Source organism: Ascaphus truei, chromosome 3 (assembly GCF_040206685.1).
Source record: "Ascaphus truei isolate aAscTru1 chromosome 3, aAscTru1.hap1, whole genome shotgun sequence".
Lineage (NCBI taxonomy): Eukaryota > Metazoa > Chordata > Amphibia > Anura > Ascaphidae > Ascaphus > Ascaphus truei.
Window position 1 is genome coordinate 243,156,035 of NC_134485.1, and position 23,471 is coordinate 243,179,505.

Consider the following 23,471-nt stretch of genomic DNA (forward strand, 5'->3'; position numbering starts at 1 on the left):
TTTAAGATAATTTTTAACCAACATTAACCTCTGGTATGCTAGATTAATTAAAATACTTAATATTTCATGATATTATCATGACAAGGGCTGACATGAAAGATACATGGTATCAGTGAAGCACTTAAACTAAGGGTCATGACAGTCATACAGTAGATTAAATTATAGTGATCGGAGGTTTCAAAACCGCATAGTTCCATTAAAAGATATCACAGCATACAGCAAGTGCTTGTGAGCTCAGTCTTCATATACTAAGCATTTTATTGAACCTGATACTATAAAGAAGAAAGATTACGGATGTTATCCCATAAAATAGGTTTTTGAGAGACACTGGAAAGTACTGTAAAACAGTTTGACAATTTATGACTTTGGCTTCATTATTTTTTAAATTTCTCCCAAGAACTCATATTATGCACATTGCATTACAACCATTATTTACAGAGGAGTTCTATTACTTATAAATCTAAAACTGACAAGCAGATATCTTAGGAGTGCGATATCATACAAGAAAACACATAGATTTGCTGGTCAGAGCTTAAAGGGATTAAAAAAATATTTATTAAGACATATTAAAGCAGCAGTCCTCTCAAAAATTATTATTTTTTAACTTATCTCATCCAGGGACCCACTTAGATTTTGCAAAGGCTTTTGATACAGTTCCACACAAGAGATTGGTGTATAAAATAAAGCAAACTAGACTCAGTAAAAATATATGCACCTGGGTTGAAAACTGGTTGAAGGATAGACAACAGAGGGGTTTCATAAATTGAACTTTTTCAGATTGGGCTAAAGTTGTGAGTGAAGTACCTCAAGGATTGTTAGTGGGACCACTGCTTTTTAACTTGTTTATTAATGACCTTGAGGTTGGCATAGAGAGCAATGTCTCCATCTTTTCTGATGACACTAAATTGTGTAAAGTAGTAGAATCCAAGTAGGATGTAATTTCTCTACAGAAGGACTTGGAGAGACTGGAAACGTGGGCAGGTAAATGGCAGATGAGGTTTAATGCAGATAAATGTAAGGTTATGCATTTGGGAAGCAAGAATAAACAAACAACTTACAAATTAAACAGGGATAAATTGGGGGAATCCTTGATGGAGAAGGATTTAGGAGTGCTTGTAGACAGCAGGCTTAGCAATAGTGCCCAATGTCATCCAGTAGCTGCAAAGGCAAACAAGATCTTATCTTGCATTAAATGGGCAATAGATGGAAGGGAAGTAAACATTAATTATGCCACTTTATAAAGCATTACAAAGACCACACCTTGAATATGGAGTACAATTTTGTGCACCACTCCTTAGAAAAGCCATTATTGAACTTGGGAGAGTGCAGAGAAGAACCACCAAATTTATAAAGGGGATGGACAATCTAACTTATGAGGAGAGGCTAGCTAAATTAGATTTATTTACATTAGAAAAGAGGCGTCTAAGACGGGATATGATAACTATATACAAATATATTTGGAGACAGTATAAGAAGCTTTCAAAATAACTATTTATCCCAAGGACAGTGCAAAGGACTTGAGGTCATCCCTTAAGGTTGGAGGAAAGGAGATTTCACCAGCAACAAAGAAAGGATTCTTTACAGTATGGGCAGTTAAAATGTGGAATTCATTACCCATGGAGACTGTGATGGCAGATACAATAGATTTGTTCAAAAAAAGGTTGGACATTAGAAAGGAAAGGTATACAGGGATATACCAAATAAGTAAACATGGGAAGGGTGTTGATCCAGGGAGCAATCTGATTGCCAATTCTTGGAGTCGGGAAGGAATTTATTTTTTCCCTTATGAGATATCATTGGATGATACAGTATGTCACTGGGGTTTTTTTGTTTGCCTTCCTCTGGATCAATATACTGTAAGAATAGATATAGGATAAAGTATCCGTTGTTTAAATTTAGCATCCAGTAGGTTGAACTTGATGAACACATGTCTTTTTTCAACCTACTATGTAACTCGTTGCCAATATATTTGTAGTATTAATGTGCTATTTTGACACTAACAACTACAAATATTACCGAAGGGTAACATACAGAAAGTCGCATCTGTAATTGCACCTTTCTATTGACCGTCAGAGCTGGCCTGACCCTGTGGCCACCCTGTGTCCATTGGGAATTTATTGTTGCTCAATGGACAAACCTGCTGATTGATAGGGAACATGGGTAGTCGGGGGAACCCAGACCAGCACTTTAAGACATTAAGAAAAACATGTTTTTGTTTTTTTTAAGTGTAGCAGGTATTACATCTTTAAGGACGTTAGGACCACAGTGAGACTATTATTGTTTATCCTCAGTAACCAAGATGTTGCAGAACTACTGACCTATTTGAGGGAAGTTCACTAAAATATTCCAACTGGGACAAAACCAGCGCACACGAATTACACCAGAATTACACACTACCACTACTTTCAATGGGATTTCTTTTTAAATACTGTATGATGCTGTTTTTAACACTAATTTTGTCCCAGTTTTGCGGCTGGGAGACATTAGTAAATAGACCATCACCAGGAGGCAGGAAGGAACTGCATATGAGGTAAAATACCATATATACATCCTAACGCCAGTTTATCCTTATCAGGATGTCACTGTTTGTCTCAGACATGAGCAGCTTGTGCCAGTGTGTAATGTTCTGATAATATTTTTTCCCTCTTCTAGACTGTTAGAAGATGACCTGAAGTTAAGCAGTGATGAAGATGACAGTGACCAGGTAAGACCTTTCGCTCCCATTATGGCAATATTAGCTTGGTTTTATATCAAGCTTTTTCTTAAAGGGTTTGCAACTTTGCAGAAACAAACAGCAGTGAACTGTTAACAATGGCGTGGAGTTTAAAAGCTTCAGGCGGATTAGTTTAAGAGGATCTGAATCTCTGTTTTCAGAGTAAGTTTGCAGTTGAAAGAACAGGTGAAGTAGTTCTGTGTCAGGGCCTTCAAGTGCAGAATATTCAACCTCTCCCAGTGGCCTCTGTCTGGATGACTGGATGAAGGGGAATTAATTTGATGTGATATAGTGGAGCCCATGAAGAATAAACACAGAAAACCATGTGAATGAAACTCTTTGCTCTTACTAGGGAGTTAATATAAATAAATCAAGATTTGTAGTAAATGAGCGGATTTTAATAATGAAAGAAAATACTCTGTGTGCTGACATCTTTCTGATAAGTGCGAGCAGAAATATAAGTGCATGTGTTTGTCATTTTCAAGCAGCTGTTTAAAATTGTGGGAACATTTTTTCCCTTCCTATCCGAAATTGAACATCAGGTACTGTACTGCACGATTAGTAAATACAGGCACACCCCGCTTTAAGTACACTCACTTTAAGTACACTCGCGAGTAAGTACATATCGCCCAATAGGCAAACGGCAGCTCGCGCATGCGCCTGTCATCACGTCCTGAACAGCAATACCGGCTCCCTACCTGTACCGAAGCTGTGCGCAAGCGGGGAGACTATAGAGCCTGTTACAAATGCGTTATTTACATCAGTTATGCACGTATATGACGATTGCAGTACAGTACATGCATCAATAAGTGGGAAAAGGTAGTGCTTCACTTTTAGTACATTTTCGCTTTACATACATGCTCCGGTCCCATTGCGTACGTTAATGCGGGCCTGTATCATTGTATAGTTATTGACAACTCTGTCTGTGTCAGGAATCTGCAGAGCATCACTATCCATGAAATATTGAATTTGTTTTGTACTTGCCCTCAAACGTCTCTCAAGTAGAATAGGGATCAGTAGGAAAAACCTTCCCAGAATAATGCTTTTTCTACGGTGGTTTACCACGGGACGTAAGGGTGAGATAAGAGGCCAGAAGGGGGTAGCAGTTAAATCTGAAGAATTTTGTGGTATGATGACTAAAGGGTATATATTTACTACTATTGAAGTGCTCATTCATATTCACACTATTGCCCTCTCCTCCCTCTCTCTATGCCTCTATAATGTATGGTAACTCAGAAGCAGAGAATGCTAGAAAGATAACAAATTTACAAGTTCATTTCACTCGTTGATTTTCTGTTAATATTGATTAAAATGAAGTAGGATTACTTAAGAACAATTACAGCTAGATTTACTAAGAAGTGCACGCACTTTTGCACATGCAGTTCCTTTTCACTTGAGTGGTGTTTGCACTACCTCTCTCTATCTCTCCCCTCCTTCTCTTTCCCCCCTCCCCTCTCTCCTCTTTCCTCTCCCTTCCCAGTCTCTCTTCTCCCCACGTCCCCTTCTTCTCTACAACTCTCTCCCTCTCCCTTTCTCTCTCTTTCTCCTCTCACTCCCCCTGTTATACATGTCCATTATACTGGTGGAACATTATATTCATAATCATATTCCTCACTTTAAAAAGTTTGCTTGGTTTTAAACATTGTTCTTCCACTAGGTCTACTTTTCCAGCTTCAGATTAGTTTGGTTGAATACAGTATCTCACTTCTTCCCAGTACACAGCTAAATGTCATTAAAGGTTAAGACCATACAGCAGTCGAGATTATTAGCATAATAAGGAAAGACACTGTCTTTGTTACACCAGAACAGTCACTGCTTGCATGCATTTCCTAAAGCTATATAACACCTATAAAGACCTGTAGTTCAGTTTCTTACTGTAAAAATCAAGGCCCTTAATTGATGTATAACATTTGTTTTGGCCCAAACGTACTAATTAGAGAGATCTTGGACTGTATGTATTTAACTTCTCATTCTCATTTTGAACCGAACAGTTTAAGCTGCCAAAACAAAACCCAAAAATCATTGATTGCCAAGCGGATTTCATTAATATTGTAACAATCTGTACCTTACCTCCACCACCCGTGAAAACACTTGTGCCATCCAGCATCGTCACTGTTACATTTAATGTGGTCCCAGAGCATGTGTGATTTATATTTTGGGGTGGATACTTCTTCCTATGAATTTAATAAATTGAAACACAAAGGTTGTTATATAATTCATGAGTTGTATTATTTATTTACTCCTTTACTATTAATATTACATTGTAGGAATTGGGGAACCAGCTATAAACATGCCATCTACATTTGTAGCCTGATACTTTAACTGCGGCCTTGCTGTAAATTAACTATTTTGCATATTTCAAAAGCGTATAATTAATGATAAAAGCCTCTGCAAATTGCGTACAATAACCCCCTGTCATAAAAATCTTTAAAAGAATAACTGAGCTATCCTTTCATTTCCACCACTGGAGTATGAGGGTAAAAACTACAAGAACATGTTATTGAGACTTATTGTTATTATCCTTTTATTTGTAAAGCGCCAACATATTCCACAGCGCGGTACAATGGGGGTAGAGAGGGACAACAATTACATAAACAGGATGACATACCAGTAAGGACAGACAAATGCAAACAGATGCAGAAGGTAATGAGAGCCCTGCTCCTGAGAGCTAACAGTCTACAGGGGATAAGGGGCAATGTTGATACAAAAGGTAACGTGGAGTATGTCTCAGGAAGAGTATGGTATAGCCGCACTGCTGAAGGAGTGGCTCAGTGAATAAAGACACTGACTGTACACAATGAGTTTGAATCAGGGGAACCTGGTTCAATTCCTAGTGTTCAACTCCTTGTGATCTTGGGCAAGTCACTTCATCTCCCTGTGCCTCAGACACCCAAACCATAGATTGTAAGATCATCTGGGCAGGAACTGTGTCTGTACAAAATCCTATGCGCTGCATCCCATGCGCTGCATCCCATGCACTATATACTGTAATTGTGAAGCGCTTTGAGTCCCATTGGGAGAAAAGCACAATATGAAATGAAGTTATTATTATCTATTAGGTTTGGGGGGGGTGGATGTTAGGGGGTGGGGTGTTAGATAACACATAGTTTGGTCCAGCTTCACAGCTGGTACTAAGAGGGTTGGTGGGTGGGTGGATGTTAGGCTTCCTTAAAAAGATGAGTCTGAAAATATTAAAAGTATTTTTTCTCTAGTCCTTATAACTCTGTATGATTAGGTATATGTGCTGCAAGTAAAACGCACATTTTCTGCACTCTAGGTCCTATTTATCATGGGTTTTTTTCTCTTCCTTAATATTCTGACTCTCCCTGTGTTTCTGAAAATTGGTGCTAACAGCATATGGGAGGAAGGGAGAGAAGCAGGAGAGTTAAGGACATGTTTACTAAGTAGTGATAAGCCATAAGGCACATTGGGATCAATTTAATTATCTTGGTTAGAACCCCTATGTTTTAATTTTTTTTAATATACACATTAAGGTAAGAAAGAAGCATATTGAGTAATTATTTGGTGGGAATCACTTATAAACGTATAGTGCACCTTTAAGAAGATCATTTTAGCCCAATACACTCACAGCACACTATCAGAAGCAATCTGTCACTTTAATAGCCTCACTATATAGTTTTGGTTGAGCTGGGTTTTTTCCTCCAAGCAGCCGATTTCAATTATCTGTCCAGTAATCAATCAGATGGAAAGCTCTGTTCTGGAAATTTTTCTTACTGGCAAATATTTCACACACATTGAAAAAGAACAGAGGGGCTAATTGCCAATCCAGAACTGTAGACACCGCCGCTAATTTGACAGCTCGAAAGGTACCAGAAATATAGCCAGTGAAAGAGGCAGCTCCCAGAGGATTCTTATACCCTTGGCAATAACTTTGTCATCACCTCTCTCAAAAAAAGTCCCTTGAGCTGTGCAACATAAAGCAAGATTTGTCCTTTTGATAGTTCAGTGCTATGTATTGCTAGGAGATTATTGCCTTTTGGGGCTGTGGAGTGTGCAATAGCCTAATCTATTTAGAAAGGTCAGTGGATGACTGAACTCAGCCTCGGGTGCAATATGAAAAACAGATTGTCGATTGAGTACAGCTCATTTTGCATCGTTTTCTCTTTGGCATTGTGTATACAATGAATTTGTATATATAATTTACACACTTTATGTGCATACATATATTTATGAGAGCGCTACTGTATAATAATAATAATAATAATGCTCGTTTATCTAAAATGCTATGCATCTCTTAATTCCCGTGCTTGCTGAAATGTGTCAGTGTGACATCTTAGATAGAAAGTCATAAACATCCAAATGTAAAAAAGATAGGGAGGAAAAATGATGTCATTGTAAACAGCGTCGTGGCGTCATGTGATGTACCACAGTCATGGCAATGTGTCATCATGTGACATCACGTCATCATGTCAATGTGTTGCTGTGTGACTGCACAGTGCTATTTGTCATTGGGTCGCCATCATAACATGACACTGCCGGAAGAGGTCCACTCCTGGGAAGGTAAGACACCCCCCTGTCAACACAAACCTTGGGGTGAGAAGTAGTCTTGCCAGTCAGTGTAGTCCTAAAGTCCCACCTTCAGCTCCTCCTCTGGTCAGGGGAAGTTCGATCTGCGCACTGACCGGAGGAGGGAGTGCGGGGACCCAGATGACACAGGGGCCCCCAAGGCAACCGCATTGTCCTAAGGCCTGTCCTGTCTATAAGACATCATCCATGCAAAAAGACACCAATCAGCCCTATTCTATTGAACGGACCATTTATTAAGATGTCCTGGAAGGGGTCTTACGGAGTAGCCCCACTTAGTAAATATGGCCCTTTATGTCAGAAACTGGTATAAATATAACAATGCCCTTAGAAAATAGTCAAGTTATTATTGGTATCTAAACTGTGGTATTCTAAGCCAGAGCACCGTAACTGGTAGGGTGCATAAATTGCCTGAAAATGTCTATCTTGGGAACAACATCCTACAGATGTTCTACTTTCAGTCTGTCTTCTTGCGTGTTTCTTACGTGTCGTCAAAAAAAATGATTGTGGGATTGCTGCAGCCCACTTCCAGCACAAAAACATATTTTTGCGACCTTTAAACAAGACCACATTGATATTTATATGACTGGTTCAAATGCTGAACTAGGGAATTTTATTATTAAAGTAGGTCAGTATAGTGGTTGCGTTAACGCATGTATTGGCATCTGTAAGGGAGTCAATGAGTTAAACTCCCTTTACAGGGCAGGAAACTGTACTGGTGTTGGGCTTCGTGCATGTGATGTGTGAAACTCTGATTGAGCAGGGTGTAAAAGGAAGGAAATAGCTGCGTTTCAGTGTCCCTGTTGGAGGCTCTGTGAGAGGATCACAGACAACAGAGCTCCTGCCCGCAGGGATCCAGGCTTGTTGACCAGAGGGTTTTGCTTGGCAACAGTGGGGAACCAAAAGCCCCACACAGCAGAGAAACCTGCACAAAGAAGGGCAAAAGACTTACTGGGAGAAGCAGGACTTCACCGCCTGCATCTTAAGTGCCTGGAGAAATCGTAGACGCCGGACCAGAAAGCACAGTTAAGACTTTCTATATTGTTACCTAAATATTGTTTCATGTGTTTTTGGACTGGGAACTGGCCAACCCAGCCAGTCAGATAGAAATGTCCGGAGTAATGTTTATTTAGTTTCCTAACATGGAGTAGGTGTTTATTTTATGATTTTGTGTTTTGCTTAAAGGGACAGTGCACCTAATTTTCAGTTGTTTGTGGAGAATAAAAACGCTTAAACATTTGGTTTATCTTAAAAATTGTACGTGTGGAATCTTGTCTGACCTCGCCTACAGACCGCTCCGTCACAGCATCTAATATTAAAATGCCTAGAACTGCTGCAAATTAGCCCCATATCCATAATTGTACACGAGGCTTCCATGTGCAGACAGACAGTCTGTGCCCTTGCACCACCCTTGGATGCAGAGCGGTCAGTAACTGCTCTGCAAGATCTCCCCGACCATGGCTTGTGTAGCTCTACTCAATGTATTGTGGGGTGCGACTCTTTATATATATATATATATATATATATATATATATATATATATATATATACACACACACACATATATAAAATCAAAAACGAAGACGATACCGTTCTGTGGCTAATAAAATGCTTTTATTTGTGCGAGTTTTCGAGACACACTGATCTCTTCTTCCGGCGGTGTTAAAATGGATAAAGCAAGAGAGGTTTTTACTTAAAAACAGTGCATCCTGGAATGTATCTGACTGAAGCCTATCCCGCCCCCCTGTGCAGTATGCGATTTATGACTTAAGGTGTTAAATGGTTCCTGAATGTTAGTGATGTGTATGTGTGTGTGTGTATGTGTGTGTGTGTATGTGTGTAAATATAAATTTATGAAGCGCCCACAGTGTATTCAGCGCTTTATAAATGGTGTGTGTGGGAGTGTATACCAATGGTGTGGGTAGGTGTAGAAATGTAAGAGGGTGTTGCATTACTATTAATGTGTGTAGATACTATGTGGCCCCTATTAGTATATAGGGATATAATTACATTGTACATATGTATGTGTAAGAGACAGCTGTGTGTGCATTCATATAGCACAGTATGTATAGACATGGCCTTTAGCACTCATGGGTAGAGAGTTCTCTTGTTTCAGAGTAGTGAATCCTGCCGCTGCGGTCTCGGTTTAGGCCACCGCTAAGTGTCCCGAACAGTTGCATAAATTTGTATTCATGCAACCGTCTCACTTTCAGTGTTCTAAGATTACCTTTGAGTATGGACACCTTCAGATCATTCATCTAATGGCCAGAGTCAGAGAAATGTTCGCCGACAGCGAGAAGCTCCACAGACCACCAGCCCCTTTGTTGCAACTAAAAGATAGGATTTTATCCTGACATGCCCGATTATTTCTGTTACACTGTAAGTAGCCATTTTTCTTGCGCTTTTATTGATACATAAAAACGTACTTCACTACAGTATATTGGCATCTTTCTCATTTATAGTTCTTACCTGATCCAGGGATCCTTCAAAGGACATTCAGCGTCTCTTTATCCCACAGGTGTTTTCTGTCCATTCACCTGTTGTCACTGATTTTCGCCTTTTGTGGCCTGCTTACTTTGTATATTTTCTGGTGTTGTGTACATCCATTACATTGTGGCAGCACTCATTGACACCATTGTAACATTGTTTAATATTCAGTTTTGCGCACCTTACTGCTTTTTTCTATATATCTATATTTATCTATATCTATATAAAACACAAAAATGTTCAGGGCACTCTAAATGGGTATAGGCAGGACAAATAACTTATCTTGTTAGTCCGGGTACTAGCAGTGTAGCCAGGATCACCATCTGGCAACAAAAATAGATATGACGGGAATCAAAGAAATCCGCAGCACTCACTCTTGAATTTCCAAAATAAAAAAGGTTTAATGCATAAAAAACAAATATCAGGGGAAAATACAAGAAAAATGTTGCGACGTTTCGGAACTCCCGGTCTTTTCTCAAGCCCCTACATCAGTGTGCATCACACTGGGTCTAAATATAGTGCCTGAAACAATATAATTTGGCGCCAAAACGCTGCTAGCCCTCCTATGGTGGCCCAACTAGGACACTGTATATATCCACTATGTGTAAAAAAACGGAACTCTCCATCCTGCAGATCTGTAATTAGGTCAGGTAGAGATCAGACTCCCAGCTCAAGGTGCCCCACTCTCAATGTGCTTATAGCCAATTCCATAATTAATGTAAGCTCATACCTTCATTCCCCCTTGATACCTGGTTCCCTGCTTCCTTATTCCCTCAATCGTATTTGAGTTGCTTTGTTTATGTTTAATGCGCATGCGCGCGCGTTCGTGCACTGTGTGAACGGGCTAGCATTCTCCAATCCCCTAGGTAACCTACACCATTCCCAGACTGCATGTCCGTGTATTGTTAACCCATAGAGCGTCCTCAGCTCCCCTCCTGTGACGGAACTATTAACCACGGGGAAGAGAATGGGGAAGGGGAAGGGGTTGGTTGTAGATGGAGTGGAAAGGGAAAGCAGAATTGGAGAGTGGAGCTAAGGAACTTAGGAGAGTGGAATAGAGGGATAACACTAATAGAAAACGCTGTGCTGTACAAAAAGCACAAATGACCACCAATAACATGGGCACAATCATAAAAACAGAAAGGAGAGAATACATCTCAAATTGTACCCTAACAGACACAACTGCATATATATACACATTAGCCCTTGGCATGTATATCATACCCATAGGGACTGGGCTAACTAAATCGGTACAGAAAATATACAAACAACATCCTGTATCCGTACCCCGCTAGAACCTAAAACCAAAAATGATAAAAAATCCCAGCAGCATTCAATGACAATCTACTCAAAAACAGAATTAAATCTAGATGCTAGAGTCCGTAAATCATGTGAGCCCCCAAACCGTCCATCAATGTCATAATGTCAGAAAAAAATGGATATATATTCGGAATAGTAGTAATGGGAAGAAAGTAGCAATAGGTACCCAGTGCAGCACAATTAAGTCAAAGTCAGTATGTCACATAACCGTACACCTGCCAACTTAATGCTAAAGTGAAAATACACCGTCACATTCACTCACCCCTGTCTTCGACTGGCAATAGAGGGATCCAAGATAGTCCAACTCCCTCCGTCTGCACATTCTAGAATTACATGGGAAACCCGCTGCAGCAGACCATGGCAACAGGCGAGTGGTAATACAACGTAGAAACCAGAGGAATCAGATAGGGAGGCCTCTAGAAAAGAGAAGCTATCAGATCTAATCTTAAAAACCTCAGATACCAACAGTGCCATGACTGAGTCAAAAAGCATCCTGCGGCACTTGTCACTCACCCTGGATGTCGTTCTTCATTCCACTGTGAGGATTAGTCCTGGGCCAAGCCGTAACCTACAAGGAACAGATCACACTAGATTAGTGAGGTCATATTCCCTATTAAGGCCGCCTGGATGTAATGTGCCCAGCTCCCGAATCCAGAAGGCCTCCCTTTTCCTGAGTAGACGTGACATGTTGCCACCTCGCCGAGGTTTAGGAACCACCTCTATTATCTGAAACCGCAGCTGATTTATGCTGTGCCCAGTCTGTAAGAAATGTGCAGACGTGGGCTGGTCCAGAACCTTATAGCGTATTGTAGATTTGTGCTGAATGATCCGTTCCTTGGCCTTACATATAGTTTCCCCTACGTAGGGTCCGAATTCCACGTGGCATAATTTTTAATCTCATATTTTTTGCCCGTTCGTGGGTGAGTGAATGACGGACCGTTTTGTACATTCCCACACTGTGCACATGAGAGACAAGGGAAAGTGCCTTTAATGGGCACCCCTTTAAAATGTGACCAAGTTTTTTGCAGAACCGAAATCCGCCCTTACCAGTGCGTCCCTTAAAGTAGGGGCCTTCCTATAAGCCATGAGAGGTGGAGCTATAAATGCTTGACCCAACAGTGGATCTGAGTTGATCAGGTGCCTATATTTCCTGAAGATGCTGTTGATCCTGTACTCGCTGTATTAAAGGTACTCACAAACGGAATTCTCTTGGTTGTAGTCTTAGCCTTTGTGGGTTGCAATAAAATCTCCCTGTCAAGGTTCTCAACCCTCTCTAGCTCACCATTAAGTTCACCTTCTAGATATCCACGAGCTTTAAACTTATCGGTCGTAGATGCCAACCTTGTCCTAAGCCTGTCCGGTTCACTGACTATTCTTTTCACCCTATAGAAATGGCTTCTTGGGAGTGAACGAATAGTGCTAGGCGGATGGAAGCTGCTATGGTGCAGAAGTGTGTTGCGGTCTGTACTCTTGGTAAGGTCTGTAAATGGCCTTCCGATTTGCACAGACTTCATGTACATCCTGGTACAGAGTGAAGTAATGGTTAGTAGGGAACTGTTAAGGTCCCCCAAGAACATAGAGAGGTCCTGGGAGGAACCTTTCCAGACCAGGAACACGTCATCTATATATCTTAGCCACGTCGACGCAAGCAATCTATAGAGAGGATGATTATACACAAAATGTTCCTCAAAGAAAGTCATAAAGATATTTGCATATGTCGGGCCACATCAATCTATCTATCTATATATCTATATCTATATATATATATATATATATATATATATATATATATATATATATATATATATATATATATATACAGTAGAGGCAACGCTTATTCTAACATTTGCTTTAAACTAGCCGGGTTACATTCAGGGTATGTGCTGGGTATGTTCTGGGCTAGTTTGAGGCAGGTTTAAGGCATTTCTGCATTGACTAACGACCCATAGGATTAACACAGCAGGGATTCCTGGCAGTCCAATTCAGTTTGAATGGGACTGCCAGGGACCCCCGCTGTTAATCTGATAGGCCATTAATCAATGCAGAAATGCTGGGGCTAGTTTAAGGAAAGTTTAAGGCATGAATTCAGAATGTACCTGGGTGTACCTGGGTCTTTTGGGGAATTGTCACTGGTTTTTGTTAGAATAATCGCTGCCTCTACTGTATATATATACACACATATATAACATAGAAAAAGAACAAAAAGCACTCCGTAATAATAGTCACTGGTGTGAGTGCGGATCCTATAATGAAGAATAAGCAATACGATACCGTTTGGAAACGAAATCAGCAGGCAGCACTCCAGAATTGAACAAACAAATGTATTGAAAAAATAAACACAAAACCAACGTTTCGGTCCACGAATGGGACCTTTGTCAAGGTGGTGCATATGGTGTGTATACATATATACACACACATACATACACAAGGTATAGTCCATGTAGCAGACACATTTGGAGAGATCTTTTCAGAGACCCTAACTTTGTCTGCTACACAGATTTCTTTACTACCTATCAGTTTGCTGCAAAGCCTTATTCAAGTCTATTGGGACTGTGTGCTACAGTACACCCCACATCCATACAAGCTGACGGATCCGATGGAGCCAATAGTGCTATTTCTGGGTTGTGACATCACGGACCAACGATCGCGAGATCTGAATGGTGAGGGAAAATGGGTCATCGACGGAGTTCCAACCATGGTGTATACAGCGTGCATCGTGAGAGAAGCTCCAAGGACCACCAGCCCCTTTGATGCAGCTAAAAGATAGGATTTTATCCTGACATGCCGATTATTTCTGCTACACTGTAAGTAGCCATTTTTCTTGCGCTTTTATTGATACATAAAAACGTACTTAACTATATTGGCATCTTTCTCATTCATAGTTCTTACCTCGTCCATGGATCCTTTAAAGGACATTCAACGTCTCTTTATCCCACAGGTGTTTTCTTTCCATTCACCTGATTTGCGCCTTTTGTAGCCTGCTTTATATATATATATATATATATATATATATATATACACGCTATGGAATGTGCACTTCCTCCTTTTGGTTTTCTGAAGCTAATTGGATGTGATTCGTCCCAAAGAAAGCTGCCTCAGTCTACGGTTCATTTGGACGATTGGATTTATAAAAGAAGAGGAATGTTTTGCGTTATTAACCTCCCTATTTTTCTTCACTATTGGAGTTTCTAATTACAACCTATGCAATTTTTATGTTAGTTTTTTAGGATAGTTGTTTGTACCTCATTGCTCTTACATACATTGCAGTGCAGTATATATATATATATATATATATATATATATATATATAATCAAAAAATAAATAGATGATACCGTTCTGTGGCTAACGAAATGCTTTTATTTGTGCGAGCTTTCGAGATACACTGATCTCTTCTTCCGGCGATGTGTGTGTGTTTTATGGCTGGAGGTGTCAAAAGGTTCCTGAAAGCCAGTGATGAAAGAGTGTGTATGTGTGTCAGTGCTCACATTTCCACACCCACCCACACCATTTATATCCACTCCCACTCCACACATACCTTTTGTAAAGCGTTGTATATACTGTGGGCTCTCTATTCATTTTTATTCACACTGACACACATACACACTCTTTCATCACTGGCTTTCAGGAACCTTTTGACACCTCCAGCCATAAAACACATCCACACCGGGGGAAGGATCAGCACAGATAACATTCCAAGAGACACTGTTTATAGTATACCTTTTGCTTGCTTCATTCATTGTAACATCGCCGTAAGAAGAGATCAGTGTATCTCGAAAGCTCGCACATATAAAAGCATTTCGTTAGCCACAGAACGGTATCATCTATTTATTTTTTGATTATTGAAGCTCGGCTAACACGGTACTGATATCTCTACATGTGTATAAATATATATATATATATATATATATATATATATATATATATATAAAAATATATATATATATATATATATATATATATACTGGCATACCCCGGTTTAAGGACACTCACTTTAAGTATACTCGCGTGTAAGGCCATATCCCTGTGCCCCTACGCTCGCTCGCGAATACGGACATTAATTCTGTCCTACAGACCATTGTAGTAGTGACGCGCTGATTCCCTTCGCCCAATAGGGGCAGCTCGCGCATGCACCTGTCAGCACGTCCTGAACAGCAATACCTGCACCCTACCTGTACCGATAAGTGAAAAAAAAGGTAGTGCTTCACTTTACGTACATTTTCGCTTGACATACTTGCTCTGGACCCATTGTGTACGTTAATGTGGGGTATGCCATATACATTCATGTGAAAAAGAAAGTACACCCTCTTTGAATTCCATGGTTTTACATATCAGGACATAATAACAATCATCTGTTCCTTTGAGGTCTACAACCTCAGATGAACAACAACACATGACATATTACACCGTGTCATGATTTATTTAACAAAAATAAAGCCAAAGTGGAGAAGCTATGTGTGAAAAACTAAATACACCCTTCCCTTACTGCTTCCATAGGAATTAAGATGCTAAGCAGCAGACAGGTGTTGCTAATCAAATTCCCTTGATTAATTGATCAGCAAGTGTGACCACCTCTATAAAAGCCAAAGTTTTATCAGTTTGCTGGTCTGGAGCACTCAGGTGTGTGTTAACACAATGCCAAGGAGGAAAAACATCAGCAATGATCTGAGAGAAGTAATTGTTGCTGCCCATCAATCTGGGAAGGGTTATAAGGCCATTTTCAAACAATTAAACGTCCATCGTTCTACAGTGAGAAAGATTACTCAAAAGTGGAAAACATTCAAGCCAGTTGCCAATCTTCCCAGGTGTGGACATCCCAGCAAATTCACCCCAAGATCAGACCGTGCAATGCTCAGAGAAATTGCAAAAAAAACAAGTTACATCTCAGACTCTACAGGCCTCAGTTAGCATGTTAAATGTTAAAGTTCATGACAGTACAATTAGAAAAATACTGAACAAGTATGGTCTGTTTGGAAGGGTTGCCAGGAGAAAGCCTCTTCTCTCTAAAAAGAACATGGCAGCATGGCTTAGGTTTGCAAAGTTGCATCTGAACAAACCACAAGACTTCTGGAACAATGTCCTTTGGACAGACGAGACCAAAGTGGAGATGTTTGGCCATAATGCACAGCGCCACGTTTGGGGAAAACCAAACACAGCTTATCAGCACAAACACCTCAGACCAACTGTCAAGCACGGTGGTGGAGGGGTGACGATTTGGGCTTGTTTTTGCAGCCACAGGACCTGGGAACCTTGCAGTCATTGAGTCGACCATGAACTTCTCTGTATACCAAAGTATTCTAGAGTCAAATGTGAGGCCATCTGTCCGACAGCTAAAGCTTGGCCGAAATTAGGACATGCAACAGGACAATGATTCCAAGCACACCAGCAAATCTACAACAGAATGGCTGAAAAAGAAAAGAATCAACGTGTTGTAATGGCCCAGTCAAAGTCCAGACCTCAACCCGATTGAAATGCTGTGGCTGGACCTTAAGAGAGCTGTGCATAAACAAATGCCCACAAACCTCAATGAACTGAAGCAACGTTGTAAAGAAGAGTGGGCCAAAATTCATCCACAACGATGTGAGAGAATGATCAAGTCATACAGAAAACAATTACTTCAAGTTATTGCTGCTAAAGGTGGTTCTACAAGCTATTAAATCATAAGGTGTACTTAGTTTTTCACACAAGACTTCTCCATTTTGGCTTTATTTTTGTTAAATAAATCATGACACGGTGTAATATGTCATGTGTTGTTGTTCATCTGAGGTTGTATTTACCTAATTTTAAGACCTGCTAAGGAACAGATGATTGTTATTATGTCCTGATATGTAAAACCATAGAATTCAAAGAGAGTGTACTTTCTTTTTCACATGACTGTGTGTGTGTATATATATATATATATATATATATATATATATATATATATATATATATATATATATATATATATATATATATATATATATTACAGTGGTTGACAAATCACCAAAAAATCTACTCGCCCCCTAGTACCAAACGTGTGCTGCTTGGGCCAATATTTACTCGCCCGGGGGTTAAATCCACTCGCCCGGGGCGAGCAAATGTATAGATTTGTCGAACACTGTATATATATATATATATATATATATATATATATATATATATATATGTAAGGATGTGCATATATATTAAAGGTTCCGCGCTGTCAATTACATAGGCAGCGCCATATTGTCCCTGTTTGCCAGCGAAGTTACTGCGTACCAGTTGGGCTGCGCATGCGCGAGGGAAGCGCGCGAAGGGTAATCATAAGTAGAGACTTGGAGGGGGTTTGAACTATGAACTCTGACTGTGAGAAGGTCAGCTGAGGCTGAGGACCAATGGGATGCGAGACTGTGTATGCAGGAACCGGATGCGTGTGGGCGGTGGGTCAGAGCAGCGAGGGAGGTGAAGGAGGAGGTTGGCGGAACCTCGTGTGCGAGAGCAGAGGGTCAGTGACCCGTCTGCTTAGGTAGGGTATGCCCACAGCCCCAGGAGTCTTTTCCCTGCCATCGTGGGGTGCTGTATTTGTAAGGACGCCCATAGTCGTCAGGGACGTTTCCCTTTAGTGAGGGTTATCTGCGGAGCTGCGGAGCTGCGGCCGCCATATTGGATTTCCCATCTGACGGTGCTGCAGAAGGGAGAGACGGCGCAAGGCTGGATTAACACCAGGACCCCCTGTGGAGTGTCAAGGTCATCGTAGTGACCGGAAGGTATCCTTATCTACAAGTGCACCTACACCGGTCACCAGGCGCTGATCCCGCCTCCCACTAACTAATTGGGTTTCCTGAGAGAATGCATATGGTACCATACTTTACTGGTTATGAGACATACTCCTAAGGAGAGTGGCAGAGCCACCTATGTACAGGACATTATCCCTAATAAGGTGTGGCAGAGCCACGTTGTGTGTGTGTATGTAAATGTTATATGATAAGTCTGCATATCATTTGTTATTCATGTGTGATATAAAAAGGTTGCTGTTGCATACTGCTGTTGTTAGGTTCTTGCTCAGGGTATAATCTCTATAATGGGGATCCTGGGTAAGTGGAGGCGCTGCACCACAAGTGATAAAGGTATACCCCCAGGCTCCCAATATGCGGAGGCTCAGAGCTCCTGAAGCCACAGGTTTATGCACCGTAGTCCCTTAGTTCAGGCGTTCACAAAAAGGGCTACATTTGGAGGCGCTGCTGAGAGCTTAGACCTGGGGTGCCCCCACATTTTTTTTTGTTGTCTCTATTGTGCAACCAACCCACATCATGTCGGTGCCCTCGGCGCTCGAGGTGCGCAAGTGGGCCCAACGGCACGGGATTCCCTTGAACCGTGTCTTCGCGCTGGGCCATGTCCCCGCCACGATCTCGCTAGGCACAGTGACCGAGCAGGTCCGCAAGCTTCCACTCCTGGACAATGCCCAAGTACAAGACCACTTCTATGACCGCGACCAGACCTGGCGCCGGGTCTTGTACGCCACTGAACAGGACATATGCCCCGAGGCCTTGCCCCGTGTACTGTTGCTGGCTGAGGCCCCGGGGGTGCGCTGCCCCCTAGTCCAGGCGGACACCCCTGCGCCCCTGGCCACCTCTACCCCTAGGAGAGAGTATGCTCCCACCGCAGGTGCCGCGACGGGAGGCCCCGACCACTCCCCTGACCGTGGCCTACACCCTCGTTGGCCAGCCACCCTGAGCCTAGGCTCCTCGTCCACCCCGTCTGGCCTGCGGGCTGGCCTCAACCGCCTTAGCGTATCAAGATTGGACGCTTACCCTGCAGTCGGGGACAGCTTACCAGGAGACACCTCTATTCCCGCCATAGCCGCCGCTATCCACAACACCACCCTGTCGCTCCAGTACAGGAAGTTAAAAGCCTTCTCCGGCGAGAAACCCACGCCTCAAGGGGAAGTAGGGATAGAGGACTGGTTGGATCATACCGAACAGGTACTGCCTGAATGGACCTGCACGGACGCGGTCCGCAGACAACGCATAGTTGAGTGCTTACGGCCCCCCGCGTCCCACATGGTGCACTACTACCGAGATGACAATCCGGAAGCTGACGCGGCCGATCTTATCTACTGCCTGACCAAGGCCTATGGAGCCCCGGTGGACACGTACACGTTGATGTCCAAATTTCATGCGTTAACCCAGAAAGAAGGAGAAATGGTGTCCGATTTTCTCAGACGATTACACCTGGACCTCTGGAATCTGGTGAGGAAAGGCGTATTACCAAGGATAGAAGCTAACGGACTACGCACCACTCAGCTGTTGCGGGGCCTCTTACCCCTACACCCCGTGTCGGTGCGGGTCAGTAGCTGCCTAACGCCCGGACAAGCGTTGTCGTTTCACGACTTAATGGACCGGGTTCAAGCGCATGAGACGGTGCTGCTGGGGCGTGACCTAGCCACCGGGAAGAAGCCCCAGCTCGGAGGTAAGGAGGCCAAGAAAGTGGAACCCAAAACCGATGCGCCCGAATCTGGGGACCCTGACCCCGAGGATGCCCCCACCCCCGTGACACCCAGACCTCGTCCCCCGACCGGGCGGAGCCCCCCCACCAGGAGAGACGAGGCTTACCTCAGCCAAATACAGTGTTATGCATGTGGAAAGATGGGACACTTGCGGGCCCACTGCCCCACCTCACGGAGAACGTCGTCCCGACCGGCGCATTCAATGCCGTGCCAACCCCTGAAGGATGACCAGGCATTACCGCCTCCTCAGGGCTCCCGAATCGGCCCCGCCTCCATTATTCGCGTAGTTATCGAAGGCATCTACGCCGCCGCATTGTTGGACACGGGATCCCAAGTAACGATCGTATACCGGCCCTTCTACGACCAACACCTACATCAACTACCGTTGCTATCGGCGGATGCCCTGCGGCTACGGGGATTGAGTCATGAAGATTACCCCATAGACGGAGTAATAAAGGTGCAGCTAGATATTCTCCAGCTGAATACGGGTAAACATCACCCCATGGAAGTGGAGGCCTTAGTGTGCCCCGAACCTCAGGACCGCCCCAGCGCCCCAATCATCTTGGGGACCAACGCTGACATAGTACGCACGGTGTTTCGCCAGTTCTTGCAAGAAGCGGGAGAAGCCCCACTGCTGGCCTTAGCGGCCTGCCCCGCCCTCCAAGAGGTCTGCGGTAGAATTGCGACTGAGGAAGAGCATGGCGTCCTCTACAGCCAAGAATGGGGACTGACCCAGATTCCCCCGGGGGAAGGACGAATGATGGTCGCCGCTTGCCATTACCCCCGTCGACGGTCGGAGGATCAGCTCTTCACCTTGGAGAGTGTGGCCCAGGACGAACAACGTTTGGGCTACAAAGTACTAACCTCGGTCAAGGAATGGCCCGGGAAGATCCCGAAGCGCACCTGGGTGTATGTGCAGAATATATCCCCGTACCCGATGACTATTGACCGGCGGCAGACGCTAGGAAGGATATACCCGGTAACTTCCGAGGAGAAGGACTCGACGGGACTAGCTAGGAGCTCGCCTACTACCATAGCGCCGGCATTGGAATTTGACTTTGGCGACTCGCCCCTCCCGGATGAGTGGAGGAAGAGGCTGCAGGATGAGCTACACGACCGAAGGGGTGTGTTCTCCACTGGTGATATGGATGTGGGGTGCAGTCGCAGTGCCCACCATACCATCCGAATGAGCGACGCCACCCCCTTCCGGGAGCGCTCCCGCCGGCTTGCCCCCAGGGATGTTGACGAAGTGAGGGGATTAATCGACGAGATGGAAACGGCTGGCATCGTGCAGGAATCTCGGAGCCCTTACGCCTCACCCATTGTGGTAGTCCGCAAGAAGAACGGGACGGTCCGTCTATGTGTGGATTACAGAACGCTGAATAACCGTACTATCCCCGACCAGTATACACTGCCCCGAATCGAGGACCTCCTGAATGCGTTGACCGGGAGTAAATGGTTCAGTGTGCTCGACCTCAGGTCCGGGTATTATCAAGTGCCCATGGGCCAGGAAGACCAAGAAAAAACGGCCTTCATCTGTCCATTAGGGTTTTACCAGTTTACCCGCATGCCTCAAGGGATCTGCGGTGCCCCGGCCACGTTCCAGAGACTAATGGAAAAAACCCTCGGAGACCTTAACCCGCGAGAGTGCTTAGTGTACCTGGACGACATTATCGTGTTCGGGCGGACTCTAGAGGAGCATTCCGAGAGACTGATGAAGGTGCTGGATAGGCTTGAGGGGGAGGGCCTAAAACTGTCGCTAGACAAGTGCAAATTCTGTCGGGCCTCTGTAACGTATGTGGGCCACATTGTGTCAGCTGATGGGGTGTCCACCGAGCCAGGGAAGATCGAGGCGGTGGTGAACTGGCCCAGACCTCAAAATGTTCAAGAGCTGCGGTCTTTCTTGGGGTTTTGTGGCTATTATCGGCGGTTCGTGGAGGGGTATTCCAGCAAGGCCAAGAGACTGAATGACCTTCTCAAGGTGTATCCGGGAGAAACCGGGAGAAAGGGGAGCTCGGCGCAGACACCCTTTGGGAAGACATGGACTCCAGAATGTGAACAGGCCTTCAAACACTTAAAGACCAGCCTCACTCAGGCCCCCGTCTTGGCCTACGCGGATCCTGAGCGAGACTATGTCCTACATGTCGATGCTAGCCTCAGCGGGCTAGGAGCGGTTTTGCATCAGAAGTATGAGACCGGGCTACGTCCAGTGGCCTACGCGAGCCGAAGTTTAACCCCTAGCGAGCAGAATTACCCGGTCCATAAGTTGGAATTTTTGGCGCTAAAATGGGCGGTGGTGGACAAGCTGCACGATTATCTATATGGAGTACCATTCGAAGTACGCACGGACAACAATCCCATGACCTATATCAATACGTCTGCCAAATTGGACGCCACCGGACACCGTTGGTTAGCTGCTCTAGCCAATTACCGGTTCAACCTTAAATACAAACCCGGACCCACCAACATAGGTGCCGACGCTCTGTCTCGTCGACCTGGCCTGCAATCCACCCCTGATGAGGAAGTCTGGGAGGAGATACCGGGCCCCGGGATTCGTGCTCTCTGTTCAGTAGCGGCGATAGTCGATGACAACGTAGCATTCTCGGAATTACGGGTGGTTGACTCGTTGGGATGTCATTCGCAGGCTGTTCCTCGGGCCTATCAAGGTCGAGACGGGATGAATATCAATGAAGATAATATCATAGCGTGGAAGGATCTAGTGCATTATCAGACACAAGACCCCATAGTGGAGCTAGCCCGTCAAGCTGTACAGCAAGATAATCCGTCTATACTGAAGCGGGCCCCCAAAGACTTGGTGAAGCTCCTGTTAAATGAGTTTGGGAAGTTTGAAATGGACAATTGTTTGTTATATCGGGTGATCTCCTATCATAACCATCCCAATCGGCGTCAGTTGTTTTTACCGGAACGTTTGAGAACACTAGTCCTCCGGGCCCTTCACGATGACCATGGTCACCTGGGCATTGACAAGACCTTTGGACTACTGCAGGATAGGTTCTATTGGCCGAGAATGAGGGAGTCAGTGGAGCAACATTGTAGGAAGTGTAATCGTTGTTTACAAAGGAAGACACTGCCTACCAGGGCGGCTCCTATGGCACACTTGAAAAGTTCGGGTCCCATGGATTTGGTGTGTATGGATTTTCTCTGTATCGAACCCGACAGTCGGGGAGTTAGTAATGTTCTGGTGATCACTGACCACTACACTAGGTACGCCCAAGCGTTCCCTACGAAAGACCAGAAGGCCGTAACGGTAGCCCGAGTACTATGGGAAACATATTTCATTCACTATGGGTTACCAAATCGTCTTCACTCCGATCAGGGCCGGGATTTTGAAAGTACACTGATACGGGAGTTGCTCACCCTACTGAACATTGCCAAGTCACGTACTACCCCGTACCACCCCGAAGGGGATGCCTTGCCCGAACGGTTCAATCGCACCTTGTTGGATATGTTGGGTACATTGACGAGCCCGCAAAAGACGGAGTGGAGTAAACACGTCGAAGCATTGGTACATGCGTATAATTGTACCCGACATGAGTCCACTGGGTATACCCCGTATTTCTTGATGTTCGGAAGAGAAGCCCGGTTACCGGTGGATGTGCGCCTACGGATATCTACCGATGGGGTATCCAATAGGACGCATTTCCGATACGTTCAGCGACTAAAGGACAGTTTACAGTTGGCCTACAAATTGGCTGAGCGGACGACCGCACAATTGAATGCGGGGAATAAAAGGCGTTATGACCACAAAGTACGTTACAAGGAAATTCACCCCGGAGATGCGGTCCTTTTACGCAACTTAGGTGTTCCTGGGAAGCATAAATTGGCAGACCGGTGGCGGGAGGGTGTGTATGAGGTGGAGTCACAGATGCCGGGTCTTCCTGTGTACCGGATCAAGGATTCTGAAGGCCGCGTAAAAGTGT

The 23,471-nt window shown here is 43.9% G+C and overlaps 1 protein-coding gene across 3 annotated transcripts in view; it reads left to right on the top strand.

The window, feature by feature from the left end:
- The window catches only part of AFF3 (ALF transcription elongation factor 3), a 508,712-nt gene that overhangs the window by 377,588 nt on the left and 107,653 nt on the right, over positions 1–23,471 (top strand). For all 3 annotated transcript variants that reach the window (XM_075590476.1, XM_075590475.1, XM_075590473.1), the window contains one exon: positions 2,653–2,704. In XM_075590476.1, coding sequence (XP_075446591.1) covers positions 2,653–2,704 — 52 coding nt within the window. The remainder of the gene's footprint in view (positions 1–2,652; positions 2,705–23,471) is intronic.